The sequence below is a fragment of the Thamnophis elegans genome, chromosome 1, assembly GCF_009769535.1.
Source record: "Thamnophis elegans isolate rThaEle1 chromosome 1, rThaEle1.pri, whole genome shotgun sequence".
In the NCBI taxonomy this organism is placed as follows: domain Eukaryota; kingdom Metazoa; phylum Chordata; class Lepidosauria; order Squamata; family Colubridae; genus Thamnophis; species Thamnophis elegans.
The window spans coordinates 460,267-482,969 of record NC_045541.1 but is presented as its reverse complement, the minus strand read 5'-3'; the positions used below and the strand labels follow the sequence as shown (position 1 = coordinate 482,969).

The following is a 22,703-nucleotide window of genomic DNA, read 5'->3' as shown; positions in this document are numbered from 1 at the left end:
GCGCCTTATACTCCGATGCATCTTATAGTCCAAAAAATATGGTAAATACAAAATAATCTATCCATTCATTTTTGTTTCTTTTTTATTTGTTAGCTGATTGCACCATATACTCAATTTATATTTCTTTAGGTGTCAAAACTGCCATCATACGCTAAGCTTTGCATTTGCTAACCACCAGTCAGCCACGGACATGGGAAGAGAGAGCTGGTTGAGCGGGGGCGGGGGGGGGGGGGAGAGTAACTACTCATTGTGCCTTCCAGAAACACTGTCTCAAGGTCAAAGATATGGGAATGGAATGCAGTGGCTAACCATCCAGCCCACTGTTGAAAAACAGTTACTCAGATAATCTATTCAAATATAATTGGACAATAAGGGGCTATTAAGGGGCAGGACAGAGAAAGTTAATTGGGAAAATTTGGCGCACAAATCTTTAATTCTGGCTTTGCTATGCTGTAATCCACTTGGCTTTCAGTAAAAGTATACTTTTCAATAAAAATGGAATCGAGGATCTTTCTTTGCTAAGGGACCAGGTCAGGGCAAGCCTGACATTATACAATTTCATTATATAAACCATTTGTTTCCATATAAATGTGCCAAAACAATGTTCAAAACAAGAATAAGAAAATGTATAACAGTTAACATTGTTTACTTCAATCGTGGTGTTAACATTCCAAAAAGTGCAGTTCTGTTGTGCTAATATTACTTTAAAAATCCATTTCAAAACTGATGGTATGGGTTACCAATACAAACTGACAATTAGTATTATTAATTTATAAAATAGGTTCATGTCGTGATCTATCTTTTTCAATTAGCTTTTTTCATTTGTTCTTTTTTTTGGCAAGAAAAATTTATTTTTATTAAACCAACAACACAAAAAAAATCATCATCTTACATTACATCTTGTAGAAAGTGTGTCAATTGGTTACAATTAGCTTTCGTGCATCTCTTCCACAGTCATTACTTATATTCATATCGGATGTCAAAGATTCTTAAAGAATCTTACTATCAACATAGCATAGTTCTCATTTGATTGAAGTTGTTTTAGTGCCCTTTTGCCTAAAATAATCCATAGTTTAAAAACACAACCACCTGATGGCATTTCATTAATTATTACAAAAATCATCCAATAACCTTAAGCCTTTATAACATATTCTAAATAAAGATTAGTTGACAAAATTTCTAAGCCTTTTTTCCCAAGTCACTGTTTGCAATTTATATCCAAATTCCTTATGTTAAACCAGTACATATTTATATCATTAACTATATCTCTTATCACTTCATTATTATTGTTCTTTCGAACCCTCACCACCCTCCAGGCCTTCCGCAAAGCCCTTAAAACCTGGCTATTCCGGCAGGCCTGGGGCTAAAGAGCTTCTGCCCCCCTTCTCGAATGGTATGGTTGTTGTGTGTTTTTAAATTGTGTATTGTTTGTTTGTCTTTTTATCCCCTGTTTGTACCTCCTTTCCCTGACTGAGTTGTGAGCTGCCCTGAGTCCCCTTCGGGGAAAAGGGCGGCATATAAATGAAATAAATCCTAATCCTAATCCTTCTCATTAATATTCGTTAACAAAATCATTTACTACTTATATCCAACTTCCTCACCTCCAGTCAACATAAATATGTACCTTGCCACCATTATCAACTATTAATTTAACAAAGCAATCTAAAAATTACTAAATTCCTACTTACTAATCACCAATCTTAACTACTTTTTTATTATCAACTTTCATATATCAACCTGTATCCTTCCAGAAGGCATATAGTATTGTATTTGTATTTTGTATTTAAGTTTATTTATATGCCGCCCTTTTCCCTGGGGGGGACTCAGGGCGGCTTACAACTTAAAAAGGGGGGGGGGAGCAAACTTTTAACATATAGAACAAACATCATTAAAACACAACATTCATACCATTCGGGCGGGTTGCAATCTTTAGCCCCAGGCCTGACAGGAAAGCCAGTTTATAAGGGCTGTGCGGAAGGTCTGGAGGGTGGTGAGGATACGGATCTCCACAGGGAGATCGTTCCATAGGGTCGGAGCTGCCACAGAGAAGGCTCTCCTCCGCGTAGTTGCCAGTCGACATTGACCGGCGGATGGAACTCGGAGGAGGCCTAATCGGTGAGATCTAATTGGTCGAATGGAGGTGATTGGCAGTAGGCGGTCTCTCAAGTACCCAGATCCACTACCATGGAGGGCTTTATGGGTGGCAAGTAGCACCTTGAAGCGTATCCGGAGATCGACAGGTAGCCAGTGCAGCTCGCGGAGGATAGGTGTTACGTGGGTGAAGCGAGGTGCACCCACAATCGCTCGCGCGGCCGCATTCTGGACTAGCTGAAGTCGCCGAATACTCCTCAAGGGCAGCCCCATGTAGAGCACATTGCAGTACTCCAGCCTAGAGGTCACAAGGGCACGAGTGACTGTTGTGAGAGCCTCCCGGTTCAGGTAGGGGCGCAACTGGTGCACCAGGCGAACCTGGGCAAATGCCCCCCTGGTCACAGCTGACAAATGGTGTTCGAAAGTCAGCTGTGGGTCCAGGAGGACTCCCAAGTTGCGGACCCTGTCTGAGGGGTATAATGTTTGACCCCCCAGCCTGAGCGATGGAATACTTGCCAAATTGGCGGGCGGGAAACACAACAGCCACTCGGTCTTATCCGGGTTGAGCACGAGTTTGTTAGCCCTCATCCAGTCCCTAACAGCTTCAAGTCCCTGGTTCATCACGTCCACCGCTTCATTGAGTTGGCACGGGGCGGACAGATACAGCTGGGTATCGTCCGCATACTGATGGTATTTTATCCCGTGCCGCCGAATGATCTCGCCCAGCGGTTTCATGTAGATGTTGAAAAGTAGGGGAGACAGGACCGAACCCTGCGGCACCCCATATGTTAGGGCCCTAGGGTTCAATCTCTGCCCCCCAACTAACACCGACTGCGACCTGTCCGAGAGGTAAGAGGAGAACCACTGCAAAACAGTGCCTCCCACCCCCACTCTCGCAGTCGTCGCAGAAGGATACCATGGTCGATGGTATCGAAAGCCACTGAGAGATCAAGGAGAACTAGTCTTATTTCTTTTGCCATTTGTGGAATTAATCTTCTCTTTTTTTCCTTAATAAAGTTTTTATGGACATCTCTCCGCACATTGTTACTTGTTGCCTCTCTCAGATAATATTGGCACCCTCCATTTGCTTCTTTAATTAATTTATCTTTGGTTGTCGATCGTGCTTCTGGTAAGGTTTCTCTCCTTAAAACCATCATTTTTTCCCTTTTTGCTTCTTCTGTGCCTTGAAATTTGGGGTAGAGCTCCAGTCCATCAAATTCCCTTTTCCATACTCCCATTTTTTGTTTGCTTTCAACCATTTTCACTTCACAAATCAAATCATTAATTTTCTTATGTTTATATTCATTTTTCTCTTCAATTTTTGGGCTCCATCTCCATCATTTTTTCTAGTATAAACTCCATCTTCTTCTCAATTCTCCCAGTTACCTCCAATAAAGTTTGAATTCCATCCCAAATATTTTGCAAAATTAAAGTTTCCTCTTCTGAAAATTAATCCATATTTCCAAATTGTAAATTACTGCCATTCAAAGGGCACCTTTGTAAACACTTCATGCCCTTGGCTCTTATCACTTTTAATTATGGAACTTTGAAGTGCAAAGACAGTGAAATCAAAGGAGAAACAGGAACTAATGTATAGTTTCAGAAACTAGCCTCTAGCCTCCGAGCGGCAGTATTGCTTCCTTTCACTCTGATGTTGTCTCGGGCTTAAGGGTAACAAAGTTCTTAAATGGAGTTTAATAGCAAAAAATAGAAACTTTTGTTAGAGTAGAAAAGGAGATTTTAATCCTTAAGTTAAAAAGTAAAGCAAGAAAAAGGTCAAAGAAGAAAAACTGTTCACTTTAAGAAGAGGAGAGAAAAAAAAGTTGCAAGCACTTCAATCCACAAAGTGTAATTACAAAAGGAAAAAAAAGCATACTATCCAAAACAATCCAATGCAGGTCAATTTCGCTGCTTAAGGATTTAATTTAGCATAAAAAAGGTTTTTTGGGGCAGTCTTTTTCAAAACAAAAAGGATTCCTCACCAGATGGACACACTTTCTCTTTCTGTTTACTTCCGTTCCGGAGCCGTCCCAACTCCATCAGCCTAGGCTGCCTTTTGTCGCCAGCTTGAAAAGCTTCTCTTGGATCAATCAGGGACTTTGCGGGGTCCCTGAGATCAGCAAGACGCAGTCTTCCTGTTCACCGTCTCTTCGGGACGGTTTAGGTCTGATTGGACCACCCAGGGGCAAAAGTATCGGCAGCGGTCTCAGAGCATCGAGACTGCACGTCCATACCGTCGTGATGTTGGCTCCTCCCTCTTTTCTGATTTGTTTTTGTTTGGATATAGCAATAGCACTTACTTATATACTGCTTTACAGTGCTTTACAGCCCTCTTTAAGAGGTTTACAGAGTCAGTCTGTTTATATTGCCCTCCAAAATTTGGGTCCTCATTTTACCCACCTCAGAAGGATGGAAGGTTGAGTCAACCTTGAACCTGGTGAGATTTGAACTGCCAAATTGCAGGCAGTCAGTAGAAGTAGCTTGCAGTCTAACCACTGCACCAACATGGCTCATATATCATTATGTTATAGGTATTTTCAATTTCAGGATATTTGAAGAGTGAAATTGAGAAAATTCAGTTATCCAATGTGTATAGGAAATGCACTACAGTAGTAATGGTGGACTTTAACTACCCCAACATCAGCTGGGAGATAAATTCTGCATCAAGTGGGAGATCAAACACATTCCTGACCAACCTAGCTGACAATTTCATCATCCCAAAGGTAGAGTGGCAACTAGAGGAACAGCTGTACTGTACCTTATTCTTACCAACAGCGAAGAAGTGATAGAGGGGATTGAAGCTGTAGGAACTTTAGGGGAGAGTGACCACGTCATATTAAAATTCAATATAAAACCGACACAATCAAACCAGTGTCGTAGACTTTAAAAGAGCTAATTTTAACAAACTCAGAGAGAGCCTAAGAAAGATGCCATGGATGAAAATCCTAGAGGGGAAAACATCTCAAGAAGCTTGGGAAAATCTGAAAAATACAATTATAAAAACCTAATCCAGTTCAATGCCACTAAAAAAGAGAAAAAGCACCATAAAACAATTTTAAAAGTTTCAACTTTTTTTAAATAAAAAAAGAGAAAGCCGAACTTAACTCATACTTTATGCAGAAAGTAAACTGTATTCAACTTACCAAAAACACAACTGTAAACAACAGGTTAGGAATGCAAATTGAAATATGTAAAAATAAGGTAAGGGTTAGGGTTAGTGGTTTCAGGTCACTGGGTCTTGATGGACTATGTCCCAGAGTTTTGAAGGAACTGGCAGATATGATTTCAGAACCATTGAAACATCTTTCAAAGTTCTTGCATCACTATGGACAGGAAAAGAGCTGACATCCTTCTAACTTTTGAAGTTCCCGTCTTCAAAAAAGGAAGAAAAAAAATTACAAACCAATCAGCCTGACATCAATATCTGGGAAGATTTTGAAAAAAGATAAGCAATAAATAAAGTACCTAGAACAGTGGTTCTCAACCTGTGGGACCTTGAGGGACCCCTTTGTGGGGGGGGGGTCAAACGACCCTTTCACAGGGGTTGCCTAAGACCATCAGAAAACACATATTTTTGAAAAAATACGGAAAACAAAACAATTTTATGGTTGTGGGTCACCACAACATGAGGAACTGTATTAAAGGGTCGTGGCATTAGGAAAGTTGAGAACCACTGATCTAGAAGCATTGACCGCTGCATCAGAGTTGTGTTTGACCTTAGGGGGCCGGGGTGGGCATGGCCAGCTCAATGTTCCTTGTGTCAGTTACCATGTTACTTGTTACTTGAGCGTTCTTCCAGGTAAACAGGCGCTCCTGACCTCCATTTTTGGCTGCTATGGCCGCCTGCAACCCTCTGCCAGCCAAAACAGTTGGGAGGGCTGCACGCAGTTCTCCCGAGCTGTTTTCACGGGCAGAGGGTTGCAGAAGGCCATAGCAGCCAAAAACGGAGCTCGGGAGCCCATTTCTGCTGGCAGAGGGACCTTGGGCTGGTCCTTTGCTGTTTCCAGGGCGGCCATGTGGGCCACATCTAAGCACCCCATGAGTGGATCCAGCCCCCCGGCTTTGAATTTGATACCTCTGTTCTACACGGTCCCTGTATTGATAACACTCTTTATCTGTGTGACATTTGTTTTAATTTAAGAATAAATCAATACCTAAATTATATGCTTTGTTTATTTTTAGAAATAAGGAAAAAAGAGTTGGAAAACAATTATTTTGTGCATGTTGATGGTCTGAATCCTTCAGTATCAGAGGTAAGTTAAGATTAGAATATGTTTGTTTCCCTTGATGCTACTCTGAAAGTATATTTATCTTCTTGATTATTTCAGGTTGACCTTTGGCTTCATTTCCAGAAGTATAATGTTTCTGAGGTTTTGGTTTGTGAGTATTCTGAAAATTACAGGTATGTGTATTGTACTGTCTCGTCAGTGGCTGCTGCTATTGGGATGTACATTATATACATTATTAATTAACATCTTTTAGAAGTGAGTAGTAACTTATTTAAATAGTAAGTTCTGTCATTAACTGCTATTGGTAATACTGTTGGAAGAAATGTCCATCTGGGTTCAGAAAGACACTGGAAACATGGAGGCTGCTTGGAAAGATGGTATTAATGGTGGACAGGACCACATGGCTTGTGGTCCTAGGCAAAAAGTGGATCACATGCTTCAAAGATGTTGGGTGAAGAAAAAGAAGTGAAGGGTTTACTGAGAGTTCCTGAGTTTTTTATACTCTCTGTTCGGCCCTACCTCTCTGTTTACTGTTCCTTTGTAAGAAATGTATTCTGATTGGTTGTCAAATTCCGGGGGGGGGGGGATTCTTAGCTAACTTCGTAGGTTGTGTGTCTTTTCACTCCCAAGCTTGGTTGTGTTCCAAGGTGTCTGGTGGTGAGATGGGTGAAGGGCTAATACTATCATGCGTTAATCCCTTCACCATGGAGCTGAAGGAGGGAGATCTTTGTTACGTGGAATAGACTGGCTCAGGCATTTTAATGGCCCATTGACAAAGATTTGGGCTATTAAGAGTGAGTCTGTTTCCCACCTAAAACATGTTTCTCCATTTCTTATCCAGGAAAATGTAATATTCTGCCTTCTTAATATTTCCCAGGATATTTCATTTTTCTACCAGAGGGGTGGGTTTTAACTTCCTACAATACTATGTTGGTAGTTTATGGCAGTAAGTATATCCTTTAATCAATTCGGTAGAAATGTATACACTGTGAGCATGATTATTAGGCAAGTTGTATTTTGGATGATTAGTTTTATTATTGAACAACTACAGTGTGCTTGGTCAATCCAAAATGTTAATAAACCTTAAACTTGAATATTTAAGAAAGTAAAAGTGAAATTTTGGCCTACTTAGGCGAATATACATTTGTACACAATTATTGGGCAACTATTAGTGTGCAGAGCTGAGATGAAAATTTGCCCATCTCAATCATTTATTGGAATCTGTTAAAGTGAGAATAATAAACAACTCAAAATGTACAAATAAACATTTCTGACATTTCAAAATATGACCGATGTAGCCACCCTACATTTCAATAACAGTCACAAGCCTTCCGTTCATGGAATCTGTCAATTACTTGATCTGTTGACGATCAGCCTTTTGTGCAGCAACAATCACAGCCTCCCAGACGCTGTTCAGAGAGGTCTATAGGTAATCCTGCAGGTATCACTTAGTGAATTTTTCACAAGAACAAATTTATTCAGAAAGGGGACTTATGTTAGAAAATCGAAGCTGTGACCAAAAAGAGGAACCAAGTTGGTTTTCGTTTTTTGGTGGCCTTGAAGACCAATGCTAGAATTGCTTCTTTATGTATTTTGAAATATTCTTTTTTGTTATTCTGTTTGTTAGCATTTTGGGAACTGTTCTGCTTTTTAAGTACAATACTTTGCAAACTATTGTGTTTGTAAGTACTTTGCAAAATAAAGTTTATTTGCATTTGTCTTGAAATTGCTTGTAGAAATGCTACAAGCTCCCTGAACATACGTTCATTTTTGAAAAACTCCTTTCCGCTTCTGCAGAACTAACAGCAATTGTTCTGTCAATATTTTTAGCTTTTTTAATACTGTCAGAAATCGCATAGTTCTTCGAATCTTTTAACACATTCTCCACAAAAATTCTGTAGTCATTGATGTTAATGTAATTGAAAATGTCACCAAATGTGTGCAGTTGTTCCTCAGCTGCTATCCATGGAACTTCTATTTCTTCAATATCCCAGTACTTTGGCACCAAAAAATTTAGAAATTGTAATTTATTCATGGTGTCTTGCATTTGGCTACCTGTTTTTAAATGTACACAGTCCATTAGTCTTTTCTGCAAATTTGTTATGAGGCTTTCTAAAAGTCTTTCCCAATGAAGTCCAACAAATCGATGGTTTTGTACAAATTTTATATTTTTGAAGGTTTCTGAAGTAATTAGTCCATCAATTTTTTTCCCCCGGAGGGACCCTTTCCCTTTGTAAACAGTTCAAATGCTTTCATTGATCTCCTTGCCAGTTTTTCAGCCTTTATGATGTCCGTATTACTTGCTTGCAGTGCAGTTGGAAGAAGTGAGATTTCTTCAGAATATCAATCATCAACGTCAAATCATTTAAAAAATACATATTTTCCTGACAGACAGAAATACCATTTTACATTCACATGAAAATACTGAAGTAGCACTGGACAAGCAAGCCACACGGCTATGGTTGCCCTTAAATTGCAGGCAGCCCATCTTGGTCCAAAAAATCTTTATGATGTCAATTTCAAGTTCTTCAATTAAGTTCTTATTCTTTTTTTAAAAACAAGTTTTATTGCAATTTTTTTCTTTTTTCTATCATATATACTTTATGGACAGAGTTTTGATCAGGTCACATCTTATACATCATATTTATAATCATAGTTTCAATATAGTCTAATCTTCCCACTTTTATCAATATTCATCTATTTTATACAATCCTTTATATTTTTCCATTAATTCATTTAAGCTTACATATCATTACTAAACAGCCTTTTCTTTTTGTCTTCAACTAATTTTCTTTTTGTCTTCAACTAATTCCTATTAATTCATCTTTACAAATTAATCATTTTAACCATAGCTTTGCTATTCCAACTTCAACTAAAACTCCAACTTTATTCTCTTTACATAATTCTTTATCATTTCTTATTCAATTTTTACATATAGTTAACATCACTGTATGCCCTATATTTCACCTTTTTTTATATTTTCCAGTTGTTTATCCTACTTCTTCCCAGAAAATATCTCACAAATTCCTCTTCCCCAATCATTAACATTTTAAATTCCCCACATTGTTTAAATTACATTAAAAATTAATGGTATAATTATATAATTATATTAATGTATATTAATACACACACACACACACACACATACACATACATACATACATATATATACTGATATTTACCCTATTATTGTGCCTCTTTTCTGTTAACATTTTCCTCCTTATCCATCATCTCTTGCTCTTTTAAGGATCCCATTTTTAATGATTTTTGTTCTGCCTCTTGAAGTTTTTTTTAAAAAATATTTTTTATTAAATGTTTTGACCTTTAAAAACAATAGTAAAGACACAGCAAAGAAAAAAAACACAATAAGGTAAAACAAAACACAGAACATACATAACAATATATAGTAATTGTACAGCTTTCTCTGACGGCTTTCCTTTTTAATTTTTATAATTCTCCCTTCTGCATTGCCTTCCTCTCACAATAACCTTGTCCTATAATGTAAGAAACATAGTATTAATACTTATAATAGTATTCATTATTTATATCTCCATATATTTGTATTCTCGATTTTCTGTCTTGGCTTCTGTTTTCTAGCCACTTGTACACTTTATTCCATACTTTATAGAAGTCCGATTCTTCTCTTTCTTTTAGTTCTATTGTCATTCTATCCATTTCTGCACATTCAAGTATTTTCCTGATTGTAGTTTCATCTGAGGGTAATACGATTTTTTTCCAGTTTTGTGCGAAGGCAATCTTTGTTGCAGTGAGTATGTGTATGATTATGTATTGAGATTGTTTCTCCATTTTTTGATCCAGTAGTCCTAATAAGAATGCTTCTGGTTTGAGTTCTATTTTTCGCTCAGTAATTTCTTCTAACCACTTCCAAATTTTACACCAGTACTTCCTTGTTATGGGGCACGTCCACGACATGTGATAGAATGTTCCAGGCTTGTGGTTGCATCTCCAACAATTAGGGGATAAATTTGGGTACATTTTGGCCAATCTCGCTGGAGGAAAATGCCATCTATAAAACATTTTATAGAGATTTTCTTTGTAAACTACTGCCGTCGTAAATTTATATTTTTTCCCCACAGTTTATCCCATTTTTCTAACTCTATATTATGACCAAAATTTCTTCCCCAGCTAATCATTGTCTCCTTTACCGTCTCTTCCTCCATTTTATATTTTAAAGACTTGAAGTCTTTCTCTTGAAGTCTTGTTTCTCTTTTTTTATTTTTATGTGTGTTGCCCTTTCTCTTCTGTATCCCTTTTACCTCTTTTTGTTATATGATTTGCACCCCCCTCACCAGAACTTCCACTTGTCTCTGCAGAATAGGTCCCTTTTTGTCTTTTAACTGCTTCTTTTGGGGGGAAGGGTTTCCCCCTTTTCCTCTCTACACTTTCTAACTTTCTATGAATTTCTCTAGTATTGTCTAATTGATTCTTGTCTTTTACTTCTTTTGCTTCTAAACTTTTAGCTTCTTGCATTTCCTTTAAATTTCCCCCTTCAAATTCCTCTTCTCTTTTCTGTGTGTTTAAACAAACTTTATTATCTATCAAGGATTCACATACTTCTTTTAGCATCAAAAATATTTTTCCATAAATCTGAAACTCTATTTTATAGCAATTTAAAAAGTTTTTAAAACTTCACCAATTATCTCTCTACAATTAGTCCAAATTTAAAGTTTATTTAATTCTTTAATTTTTTCAATTCTTCTTCTTCTCTTTAAAAGAAGGGTGTTCTACTGAGTTAATATAATCCAGTAGTAATCCAATTTCAGAACTAAACAAATGCAGTTGTAAATTAGCTTTCTTCAAAGAGAGCAAAGAAAAGGGAAAAAACAAACACAAACACTCCTTAAATTTTCTCAGGGTCCAAATTACTGTTATCTTCTTCTGAATAGCCAAGGACAAAACACCCAGCTGCCACTTCTCTCGTTTTGTCTGTTTTAGTCTCTTAGTCTATATTTTGCTCACCAAGCCTGTCGAGCTTTGTAACATTTAAATTTCCTCCAGTAGGAGGAGCCCTCCGGATTTCTATTCCACATAAGGTAATCTTAACAAATACAGCTGATTGTCAAAATATCCAGGGGGTTGTTTCTTGGTTTGCGTTTGTCTAAAAATTAAAAAAAAAATCATATAGATAGATAGATGATAGATAGATAGATAGATAGATAGATAGATAGATAGATAGATAGATAGATAGATAGATAGATAGATATAGATAGATATAGATCAGTTCATGTAGTGACCATTCAAAGTTACAACGGCACTGAAAAAAATGACTTGTGACCACTTTTCACACTTACAACTGTTGCAGGATCCCCCTGGTATCACAATTCATTTATAAAGGGGTCATGTGATCACCTTTTGCAACTATCTGACAAGCAAAGTCAAGCCAGATCCTCTTAACAATCGTATTACTAACTTAACAATTGCAGTGATTTATGTAACAACTTAACAACTGTGGCAAGAAAGGTCCTAAAATGATTTTAGGATTTGTGAGCACCTAGAAAGTGATTTACTAGAAGCCAGCATAAGTTTGTGAAAAACAGATGATGACAAACAAATTTTATTCTCTTCTTTGATAAAGTGACTAAATTAGTGGATCAAGAAAATCCTGCGGATGTAGCATACTTAGACAATGAGGCATTTGACAAAGCAGACTACAGTTTACTTCTTAGTAACATAGAACAGTGTGATAGATAGTACCATCATCAGATAGATTTGCAGTTGTCTGATCAACCTCGTTCAGCAAACAGTCCTCAATGGAATTACATCTACTGTATAAGGAGAGAAGCATGCAGTGGAGCTCCTCATGGTTCTGTCTTGATCCCAGTGCTCTTCAACATCTTCATAAATGATCTAGATGAGAGGATAGAAAGGGAGCTCATCAAATTTGTAGACAACACCATGCTAGGGGAATTATTAGCACTTTGGAAGAGAAGTTTAAAATTCAGAAGGATCTTGATTGACTAAAAGGAATTTGCCTTATGCAGGATGGGGGTGGGAAAGGTAAGGTCCTACATTTAGGGAGAAACAATTAAATGCACAGATATAGAAGAGGCAGCATGTGGAATAACAGTTATAACTGAAAAGGATCCAGGTGTCCTGTTGGACCATTATTTAAGTCTCAGTTTGCTGCAGCTATCAAAAAGCCAATGTAGTCCTAAGCTGCATTAACAGGGGGATAGCTTTGAGCTGATGAGAAGTGATAGTACTGCTCTATATTGCACTAGTGAGGTCAACTTGGAGTACTGCGTACTGTTGTGGTCACTACAATGCATAAAAGATGCTGAGTAGTAAGAGTGCAGAGAACAGCAAACAGCAACTAAGATGACAAGAGGTCTGGAGGCTAAACTATATGATGAACAATTAAGGGAACTAGGTACATCTAGTTAACAAAGAGAAGAATTAGGGGTGACACAATAGCTGTCTTCTAGTACTTGAGGGGGAGTCATGGAAAAGAAGGGGTTGCTTATTCTCCAAAGCACCTGAGGGCAGGACAAGAAGTGATAGGTGGAATCTCATTAAAAAGACATCCAACCTGGAACTAAGGAGAAATTTCCTGACAGTGAGAATAGAACAGCTGGCCTCCTGGAATTGTGGGTCTTCCATTGCTGAAGGTTTTCAAGAAAAAAATGGGCATCCATTTGTCCAGGATGGTATGGGGTCTCCTGTCTGGGCAGGGGGTTGGATTAGAATATCTCCAAGATCCCTTGTAGTCCTATGATTCTATGATAAGTTTATTTTTAAAGTTTTTGTTCACCTTCCAAGGAAGAAAGAATTAATGTTTACCTGGCAGCATCCACCCATCACTGGCCAAAAGAAACTTTCTAAAATGCCAAATAAATGTAATGAATCTAACTCAATGTATTAATCGTCTCCTATATTTAATTAATGAAATGTACAAAAAGTATTATTTTAAAAATTCTGCATATATTTTACATTTTAGGTATGCAGCTCTTACTTTTAAAACATCCTGTGATGCAAAGCTGGCCGTGCAAGAAATGAATGGGAGAGAAATAAAAGGAAAAGCAATGAAAGTTCATCTTAAAAGGACAATTAAGGAAAAAGGAATCCAAGAGAATCAAAACTGCATGAAAGAAAAATATGAAAATCAAGGGCCACTTTCTAAAACGAGAAACAAATATCAGAACAACTCTGAACTGATTTTGGGAGTTCCTGCTGTAATCTCAGCTCCATTCATGCTGCCTCCAGATGATCCTTTCACTTTAAAAATGTCTGATGTCTCCAAAGATGATCTGAAGTCACCGTTGGCTGCTTTGCCATTGGCAAATGTTTTCCGACCTGCCTCGGGTTCTTCAGAAGTGCCCAATTCTGACATTATATTTTCTAAATCTTCACCAAAAAAAGCATCCTTTGAAGTAGACCAAGAGGTAACTTTTATGGGATTACATATCAGAAGACGTATCTGTCTGTCTATTGCAAGGTTCAATATAGATAAGCTTAACTGATAAGTGCAGGTCTTCCAAGGTTCTCCTCCTCCCCTAGAGGGCGCTTTTTTTAGAGGCTTTTTTAAACAGTTAAGCACCAAGCAGAGTCATCATCCACACGGTGACTCTGGCAGCAACTACCCCAGCCTTTTTCCTTTTACACATTTTATTTTCCTTTTCATGATGACAGTGGTGAGGCTCTGCCTCCCCTGACTGCAGGTCCCTGGACTATAGGTAAACATTATGCTGTGATGATGGAGAACATTAATAGGGAATCATTTAAGGGTTACAAAAGAGAAACTAATTTGTCACACAAATTTACACTCTTACTTGTCAGTTAAGGCCTGAGAGTATACAAACAATTACTCAACTGTAGGAGGTCCGAGGAACACAAGCAACCTAAGCTGGAGTCTCTGCCCTGCAGTGCCCCCTAGTGGCATACATTTATATTTCTCTTGTTTGAGAACTACATTGAGAAGTACAGTGTTACTTGAATTGTATTCCAGGATTTGTTTATCTTCAGTTGAGAGAATTTAATTTAAAACTTTACACACACAAAAAATCACATAAATCTTTCATTAAGGACTTCATGAATATCAATGTCATAAATATATTATTTATCAATGGAAAATAACATATTCGTCAGTCTTTCCCACCCCCCAATTTTTTCCAGAAAAGATGGCTGGGGGGGGGGGGAGATTTCCCCCCCAATTTTTCAGGGTGTTTTTCCAGGCCTTCCCTCTCTAGTCGTCACGCAAAAAAGAAACTGTAACCCAGCCTACCAAAAACCTAAATGTAAAAGACAGACTAGAAATTAAAATAAGAATATAGTTAGAGAATACCTATTTGATATTGACGAATATAAATCACCGGGATATAATGGTTTACATCCCAGAGTTCTGAAAGAGTTGGCAGATGTTATCTCAGAACCATTGTATCTGAGAACATCTAGAAACAAAGTTATAACTAAAAGTCAGCATGGGTCTGTTAAAAACACAATGCCAAACCAACCTTATTTCATTTTTGACAAAGTGGTTAAATTAGTAGATCAGTGAAATGCTGGGGTCATAATACACTTAGACTTCAGCAAGTCATTTGACAAAGTAGACCACAACCTACTTCTTGGTAAGCTAGAAAAAAGTGGGATAGGTAGCATCACTACCAGATGGATTTGTAACAGCCTGACAAACTGTACTCAACAAGTAGTCCTTAATGGTACTGCATGGAGGGAAATAAGCAGTGGGATGCCACAGGGTTCCATCCTGTATTCTTCCTTTTTTTTAAATTATTTTTTTTATTTTCAAAACAAACACAACACAAAGAATCCTCCTTCTTTACACACTGTAAAAAGTGTATCAGTTGGTTACAGAAGACTTTCGTGCATCTCTTCCACAGTCATCAAGCATAATTCATATTAACTCAAGTATTTTAACTCAGATATTTATACATGTTACCATCATCGTACCTCCATTTTCATTTGACTATAATTGTTTAAACATCCTTCATCATAAAATATACCAAGATTTAAAACATAACGAAATACTGGCATTTCATTTACTATTTCTAAAATCCTCCAATAACACTGAATCCTTATGGCCTATTCTAGCTAGACATCCATAATATTTAGTAACAAAAATTTCTAATCCTCCTTTCCAAATCATTGTTTACAATTTACATCCAGTTTCCTTATGTTGTACCCATGCATGCATGCATGCATACATACATACATATACGTTGTTATCATTATCCCTCCTTTATTTGACTATATCCTGCATCATAACATTTTCCCCCAATAGTCAAAACTTAACTGTATCTACCTTAATTCTTTTTTATTAACCTTTATATATAACCAGAAAGATTTCTAATCTTCCTTTCATGGGTACCATTCAATATTCATACCCAATTATTACTTATCATAACAATACTCATGTACACATTATTATCATTATCAATTTATTTATTTGACTATATCTATTGTCACTAAATTTCACTAAGTTTAACTAGTTTTAAATTGTACACTTTCATCTATCAACCTGTATCTTTCTAGTAGCAAAACAGTCTTACATCTTCTGCCATTTGTGGTATCAATCCTCTAATCATCTCCTTAATCAAATTTGTATGGACTCCTCTTAGCAACTCATTGCTTATAAAATCTCTCATGTAATTTCGATGCCCTTCTTCTGTTTCCTTAATCAGCTTATCTTTAATTGTCAGTAATGTTATCAATGATGTTACTAATAAAATTTCTCTCTTTAAATCCATAAATTCTTTTGTTTTTTCTTCTTCTGTATCTTGCCATCTGGGCTAGAGTTCCTCTCCATTTAATTCCTCTTTCAGTGTTCCACTCTTTCCATTTCCAGAAACAAACCAATCACCATAAATACCAGCAAATTTAATTTCTTTATGGTCATTTTCTTCTTTGGTTTTTAGGATTCTAACCTCCACTTTTTCCACTTGATAAACATCTCCAACTTCTTCATCATATTTTACTGTTAAATGCTCTAGGTCTTCCAACTTCTGCGTCCTCTCAAATGTGTTTGATAATTTCTGAATTTCTAAGAATATCTTTTGCAGGCTTAAAGTTTTTTTCTGCTGTTGAAATTATGCCATTATCTCCAGCTGACAAACACTGCTGCTCTGGCTTGGAAGGTTTTTACAAGATTAAGTATAAATTCACAATAAGGTTTTATTTTCACTTTTCTCTGGTTAAAGATATACTTCAAAAGAACATCTGTATGCTTTTCTTCTTATCACTCTCTATAAATAAGCAATGAGACCTTGAAGTGCCAAGCCAGGATGATCAGTGAGGAAAGTAAAAGTGTTTTGTTTCCAATACACAAACCTCTAGCCTCCGATAGCAGTGTTTTTGCTTCCCTCTGTTGTTACAATTTTCTTTGTTTCCTTTTGTATCTTTTTTATATTCAAGGTTAAAAAAAGGTCAGATTCTTGAATGAGTTAGAGAAGAAGCGGGGGGGGGGGACGACACCCACAGTAATGAAGAATTATTTTAGTCCATAGGTTACAAAGAATAATAATAAAAGAAAAAAAATAGAAAAAAACTTAATCTATTCATTTTAAAAGGCTTGCATAAATTCCATCCATGAACATAGCATTTAAAAAGTAAGATAACCCACTGTCCAAAACCATTCAAAGCTTAATTCCACCGCTTATTTCTTCTGTTCTCAGATTTAAATTAACTTTTAAGTTTTTTATAGGCAGTCTCTTTTAAAACAGTAAAAATTCCTCACCAGCTGGAAACACTTTCCGTATCCTTCTGTTTTGGAACTGCCCCGATTTCATCAGCCTAATGGCTGGATTTTTTGTCGCCGGCTTGAAGAACTTCTCTTGTATCGATCAGGGACTTTGTGATGTCCCTGAAATCAGCAAGCCGTATTCTTCCTGTTCACCATCTCTGCAGGACCCAAAATCAGCTGGCTGGCGGGAAGCATCCACACATGATTGGTGGAGCTGAGCTGGAGTGACGGCTTGCATGCCCGCAGAGAGGGCTTCGTGTGCCAGCTGTGGCACATGTGCCATAGGTTTGCCATCTTGGTATAAGAGCTGCTTGAGGAGAGGGTTGGATTAGAAGGTCCAAGGTTCTTTCCAGCTCTATTCTGATTGGCTGATTCTACTGTAACAATTGCTATGGTTATGCTATTGAAGAAATTTCTAGATTGAATGGAATTTAATTGAAAGAGAACATTTTAGATAATTCGTTAACCTTTTAATATTGCCATGTCTGCAATGCATGTGAAAAACTTTAATCAATTTGGTTGTATTGAATACATAATAGAAGATCTTATTTCTGAAAACCTCAGTTATCTTCTTTCTAATGTTACAGCATTGTTTAAATGTTAGTTTCCGTAATGAGAGCATTAATATTGTAATCAAGAGTGCAACTACAGTTTTTGTTTATTTTGTATCTAGGATATTGCAGACAGCCTCTTGCCATTTGGCTCAGTACAGTTTACTCCAAATCCATCATCTACTTTTATAACTCCAAATACATTAAACTTAAGGAGTTTCCGCAAAGTAGTCAAGAAACTTGAAGAGTTACATCCACAAATTACTAGGTAAGTGTGTTATTCAGAGGTGATTTGTGTAGGAATATATTAAGCTGATCTTGGAAGTTCTCATTTATTTTATTTTAGAGACAATATTTTGGCTGCTTTGATGGAAATAAAAGAAAACAAGAGTCAACTTAGTGGTTTGTCCTTAAGCACAATTGTTCAAATGACATCATCTCTCCTGAATAAAAAATGTACATCACAGTCAGAAAAAAAGTAATGTGAGAAATAAGTGAGTATCTTGAAAATGCATTGAAATTGAAATGTTTTAGAAATCTTGAGTTGTAATGAATTTCTACCCCTGCTACAGTTTGCATTTATATCTTAATGCTAAACATTTTCGGAAATACCGTAAATGCCTAATTAATACAAGTGTTCTTTACTACTGTAATAATTAGCTTAGCGTCAAGGCATAAAACTACAGTTGTTCTATATGATGCTGTTTTTATGGAATTTTTAATTAAAATCCAAAGATGTTGAAATTCAAAGGTGTGAAATTCGTACTAAGTAGCCACCATACTATGGGAAGAAAAGGAATAGGAAAAGTCAGACAACTGTAGATATGAAAAGATGTGGGTGTCTTGCTGGATCAAAAACTGAACATGACCCAACTGGGTGGTACAGTTGTAAAAAAAAAACCCAATCCTAGTCTGCATCAGAATCGAGAGATGTCACCTAGACAGGGTGTCGCAACCACGGCTCCGGCGCCTCATGTGGCTCTTTGACTCCTCTCTTGCGGCTCCCTGCCAACCCGGTCGCGTGATCTACTCTCCACCTTGAGACACCGACTGTGGCTGATGCCAACCTCACTAACACAAGGGCTGGCAGGGTGGGAGTGGGATCCGGGTGGAGTGTAGATGGAATGAGGGACAGGCCCACAGCTGAGGAATGAGCATGAGCAGTGGTGGCAGCTTTCCCGAAGACGACCCCCCTCCTCATGCAACCTCCTGGCCGGCTGTTGCGGGGCTGGGAGATCACGCACAAGCGGAGATACCTTCCTCAAGCGAGCTTGGCCAAAGCACAGCGAAGGTGCACGGAATGGGCGGGTTGACCAGCTGACGGGCAAGCGTCTTTGGCAAGGGCACTCCGGCTTTCTCTGTACCTGATCCCCGGAGGTGGGTGGGTGAGGTTCGGAGCCAACCCCCTTTTCTCACTGCTGAGCTTTTTTACTTCTCCAGCTGAGTGATCCCGCCACCAGCGTTGATTGAAAAGCGTCCTCCAGACGTGCAAGATTTATAGCCACCCAGAGGACGCTTTTCTATCAATGCCGCTGGCGGCACACTTTGCTTGAGGAGGGTATCTCCCCTCGTGTGCGCCTTTCCACTCCTGCAAAGCCAGCCAGTGGGTCGCAGGAGGAGGAGGGTCATATTGGGGGAAGCCGCGGCTCATGATCACTCCTCAGCCAGCCCGGATTTCTGAAAAGTTGCCAAGAAGAAAGGAGTAGCGAAGAGCCCCAAAGAGAGCTTGCCAGGTCAGCCCAGTGTCTTCTTTCTGAGAGAGCGAGAAGAGACACAGAGAGAGGGGGGAGAGAAATGGGAGAGAGAAAAGGGGGGAAAGAGAGGGAGAGAGCTGGAGGGAGAGAATGAGAAAAGGGAAAAAGGGAAACGAGAGAAGGAAGAAAAAAGAAAAAAGGGAGAGGAAAAGGAAAAACAAATGAAAGGGAGGGAGGGAGAGAGAAAAGGGGAGAAAGAGAGAAATGAGAAAATGATGAAGGGAAAGAATGAGAGGAAAAAGAAACGAATGAGACAGAAAGCGGAGAGAGAAAGAGAGGAAGAGACTCATTCTCCACACAAAACACAGAGAGCCAGAAAACCTGGGTAGGTGTGGCTGGGAGGGGGTGTCATGTGACTGGGTGGGAGTGACATTGAGTTGGCCATGCCCACCCAGGTTTTTTGGCTCCCATTTTTTCCTGTAGAAAACTGGTCCAAATGGCTCTTTGAGTGTTTAAAGGTTGCAGATCCCTGGCCTAGACAATTACATCTAGTTCTGAAATATTGTTTAATTAAAATAAATGGAAATAACTAATAAAATATTGTTATTAGTGTCTAACGTATAGGCAACTTTAATCACAACATTCCAGAGAGGCACTCAACCAAGCATGGTCTTCCTAAGAGATGTTTCCTTTATAGTGCTGACAACTTTCTCCTTCAAATGATGGCGAAAGGTATCAGCAATTTATTTGCTATTACTGATAGTGAACACTTAATCACTTAAGTGACTTAAGAAACTTCGTTAATGTACACCTTAAAAATAGCAGGGTAAGAGGAATACTGTGAAAAGTGGCTATATAATGTTAAAGTGCCTAATCAAGGAATCCAAAGCTATGTAAAAAGCTCAGAAAAGTTCTAAATACAATAAAGGTACATCGTGTAAACCAGTGGTGGTCAACCTGGCCCCTACCGCCCACTAGTGGGCCTTCCAGCTTTCATGGTGGGCGGGGGGGGGTTTTTGCTGTAACTCTGCTTTATAAATTTTATAAAGTTACTTCCCTACTTTATAAATCACCATTACTGTGGAACCGGTGGGGGGGGGGGGGTTAGAAAATGTTACTACCAACAGAGATACAAAAGTGGGCGGTAGGTATGAAAAGGTTGAGTACCCCTGGTGTAAAAGATGGAAAGATTAAATCGTTCACCAAGGAAGATTATATATAGACAATCCTCCATTGGCAATAATAGTTCATTTGTTCTTTGTTCAATAGTTGATTGTTCAAAGTTACAGCGGGACTGAGAAAAGCTTTTCACGTGTTCATTGTAACACCCCCCATGGTCATGTGATCAAAATTCAGGTGTTTGGCAACTTACTCACATTTACGACGGTTGCTGTGTCCCAGTGTCATGTAATCCACCTTTGCGACCTTGTGACAAGCAAAGTCAATGGGGAAACCAGATTCACTTAACAACCGTGTTACTAACTTAACAACTGCAATGATTCACTTAACAATGATAACTCTTACAACTATGATAATTAGCTTAGCAACCGAAATTTTGGAGTAGTTGGTAGTTGTAAGTCGAGGCTACTTGTATAGACTTGCTTCCTATGATCTGGATTTTGTGCACCACAAAATGATGATGTTGGCAATGATGATAATGCACCACGGTTCGCCCACATAACACCGATCATCCGTAAGCTGTGCTGGCTACCTGTTGATCTCCGGGTGCGCTTCAAGGTGCTACTCACCATTCACAAAGCCCTCCATGGTAGTGGATCTGACTATCTGAGAGACCGCCTTCTGCCAATTACCTCCCTTCGTCCCATCAGATCGCATAGAGTAGGCCTCCTCCGAATTCCATCCGCCAGTCAGTGCCGACTGGCGACTACGCGGAGGAGAGCCTTCTCAGTTGCAGCTCCGACGCTTTGGAACGATCTCCCCGTGGAGATTCGTACCCTCACCACCGTCCAGACCTTCCGCACAGCCCTCAAGATCTGGCTATCCTGTCAGGCCTGGGGATAAGACCCGAACCTCGCCCCACCCGAATGCTGAATGAATGTTGTGTTTTATCGGTTTATTTTTTTTATTCACATTTTTTTTCTTGTGTTTTGTCTTACACTCCCTTCCCATTAATTGTAAGCCGCCCTGAGTCCCCTCAGGGAAAAGGGCGGCCTATAAATGTCAAATAAATGACTAAAAAAAAATGATAAGAATGCACCTCAAGAAAGCATTTGTAGCAGCTGTATGATACAGGTAGTCCTCAACATACAACCATTTTGTCAGTGACCATTCAAAATTGTGAGGGCATTTAATGAAAGGAATTGTGACCGGTGCCAAATTATGGTTGCTGCAGTTTCCCCATAGTCATGTGATCAAAATTCAGTTGCTTGGCAGCTGGTCCACCTTTAGGACTACAGGTGTCAGCGTTCCAAATATCATCCAGAATGAAATCAGAGTTCAAGGCATAGCTTTCATCAAAGTTCCAATTTAATAAGAGAGACATTTTGTTACAATCTGTGGAAACTTGAATCTGAAAGCTTCCAGGGTTTCCACCCAGTTGAAAGTTCCTTGCCCCCACACGCACAAGTCCATCACATGGTCCAATCTTCGTCTGCCACACTGGCATTTCCACCCATCTAAGTTCCGGTCAGGTGCAGAGGTGCAAAGACAAAAGATGACCTTGGGCTTCTAGAAAGGAATGTTTTATTTTGACAACACATTCTGCTCCTTACTATTCCCCCCTCCCTATTCCCCCACTAATGAAACAGCATAGTAAAATAATAGAGAGTGTGGCAGGCCAAAGATCCTAAAAGGAATATGACTGCAGGCCTGACAACAGGGATGCTGCAACTTCCTCCATCCACCTAGTTCCCACCATTGAGATGGCCACCTGGCCTATCAATATCTGTAAAGTTTGGAGAAAGAGGCTTCTGAAGGATTATGAGAGCAGGCTCCATTCTCGCAATACTTTGGAAGCGTCTTCAAATGGATTTGGATAGGTGGCTTCCAGGTGATCCTGAAAATGGAACCTACTTGGAGAACAGCATTCATTAAGGAAACTGGTTGCTCCTGTCAACAGCTGAGGAAAACTAGAAAGGTAAGTAGGGCCTTTGTACGCATATGTGAATGAAAACATAATTAACAAACAACGGCAAAGTTAAAATTCAAAGCACCTTGTTAACTATTGTAATTTATTCATAGAAAATCTACATGTTTCCTATTTACCACAAATCACCACAATCATGATATCTGAGTCAAATACCTTCATTTGGTTCAATAGTGAAATATTTCCTTAGGGAACTTTTAAATGGAACATAAGACTCTGTTGTAAATATCTATTGTTGAATAATTAGCCTTGACAACACTGCATTCCTCTTGTCAAGAAAGTCCAGTCCATCCTTCGTCATAGCCATTATCTTGGAAT

General features: G+C 38.6%; 1 protein-coding gene across 1 annotated transcript in view; it reads left to right on the top strand.

The window, feature by feature from the left end:
- Positions 1-19,380, top strand: part of RBM44 (RNA binding motif protein 44) — a 37,924-nt gene extending 18,544 nt beyond the window's left edge. The window contains exons 9-13 of the mRNA XM_032233269.1: positions 6,274-6,344; positions 6,420-6,493; positions 13,279-13,723; positions 17,708-17,853; positions 17,932-19,380. Coding sequence (XP_032089160.1) covers positions 6,274-6,344; positions 6,420-6,493; positions 13,279-13,723; positions 17,708-17,853; positions 17,932-18,067 — 872 coding nt within the window. The 3' untranslated portion in view covers positions 18,068-19,380. The remainder of the gene's footprint in view (positions 1-6,273; positions 6,345-6,419; positions 6,494-13,278; positions 13,724-17,707; positions 17,854-17,931) is intronic.
- Positions 19,381-22,703: the final 3,323 nt, after the last annotated feature.